This window comes from Fibroporia radiculosa (assembly GCF_000313525.1).
Source record: "Fibroporia radiculosa TFFH 294 genomic supercontigs, scaffold95615, whole genome shotgun sequence".
Classification (NCBI taxonomy): Eukaryota; Fungi; Basidiomycota; class Agaricomycetes; order Polyporales; family Fibroporiaceae; genus Fibroporia; species Fibroporia radiculosa.
Window position 1 is genome coordinate 395 of NW_012133156.1, and position 1,105 is coordinate 1,499.

General features: G+C 44.6%; 1 protein-coding gene across 1 annotated transcript; it reads left to right on the top strand.

The window, feature by feature from the left end:
• Nucleotides 1-779: 779 nt before the first annotated feature.
• Nucleotides 780-974, top strand: FIBRA_09605 (uncharacterized protein; the record flags this gene model as incomplete). Its single annotated transcript, XM_012321889.1, has 2 exons — nt 780-895; nt 950-974. 2 exons carry the CDS (start codon nt 780-782, stop codon nt 972-974), a joined length of 141 nt encoding a protein of 46 aa, XP_012177279.1.
• Between the last annotated feature and the right edge of the window lie 131 nt (nt 975-1,105).

Sequence of the window (1,105 nt, forward strand, 5' to 3'; positions counted from 1 at the left end):
AGTCCTTTGAGGTTGGTGGCTTCCAGCCATACCTTTTGTCTGGGCGTGTATTCAACAAACTTCTCCTTATTGTGTTTCTTGACTGTTTCTTCTGCTAGTCGAATACTGGAGTGGATTTCTGTGCGAAGGTATGCTAGCTGAGTAAGTCTTGAAGCAATATCAGGAGCATCCGTTGTTCCCACAGTGGGAATATTGTGTGGAGGTTGGTAACACATGAGTGCCTGGAAAGGGGACATCTTGATTGCATCATGATATCTATTGTTATGTGCAAATTCTGCTAGTGGCAGATGGTGTGTCCAGTCTGTTGCTTGGTGATTGCAAAAGATCCAAAGATATAATTCCAGATCTTGGTTGACACATTCTGACTGTCCATCAGTTTGAGGGTGGAGCACACTAGAGATGTTCTGTTTGATGCCTAATTTGGTGCATAGTTCCCTGAACATTTGTGATGCAAATTGTGGTTCTCTGTCACAGATAGTTTTGACAGGTAGTCCAAAATGTCGGAAGACATGGTTCTGATACAGGGTGGCAGTTTCAGATGCTGTGACTGTTTTGTTGCAGGGTATGAATACCAAAGCCTTGGTACAGTTGTGATTGGTTACTACCAGACAGCTGTCAAAGCCATCGCTCCAAGGAAGATCCGTGATGACATCCATGGCAATAGATTGGAATGGAAGGTGATGTTCCGTTGAGATGGGTACTAGATCCAGTGAGTTCCTGTGTGTGATGACCTTGTTTTCTTGGCAAGTTGTGCAACCAGTGACGTATTTGCTGACATCATGAGTGAGGGCGGGCCACCAATAGGTTCTTTGGAGGATTTCTTGTGTTTTGTATCATCTGGGGTGTCCTGTGGTAGGGGAATCAATGAGATCCTGTCAAGGTTTGATGTTCTTGGGTATGTAGACTTGTCCTCTGAATATCAATAAGTCGTCTTGGATATCCCAATTAGGAGGAGTACGCTTGTCTGTGGATGAAGCGTGCTGTAATGCCAGCCAAAGGCCATGATCAGCAATGCTGTCCTTTGTTTGGCAAGTTAAGATGCGTTGTTTGATGTCGGTGTTGATGGGTTCGAGGTTCTGAATGGCTTGAATGAAGACTTCTGATG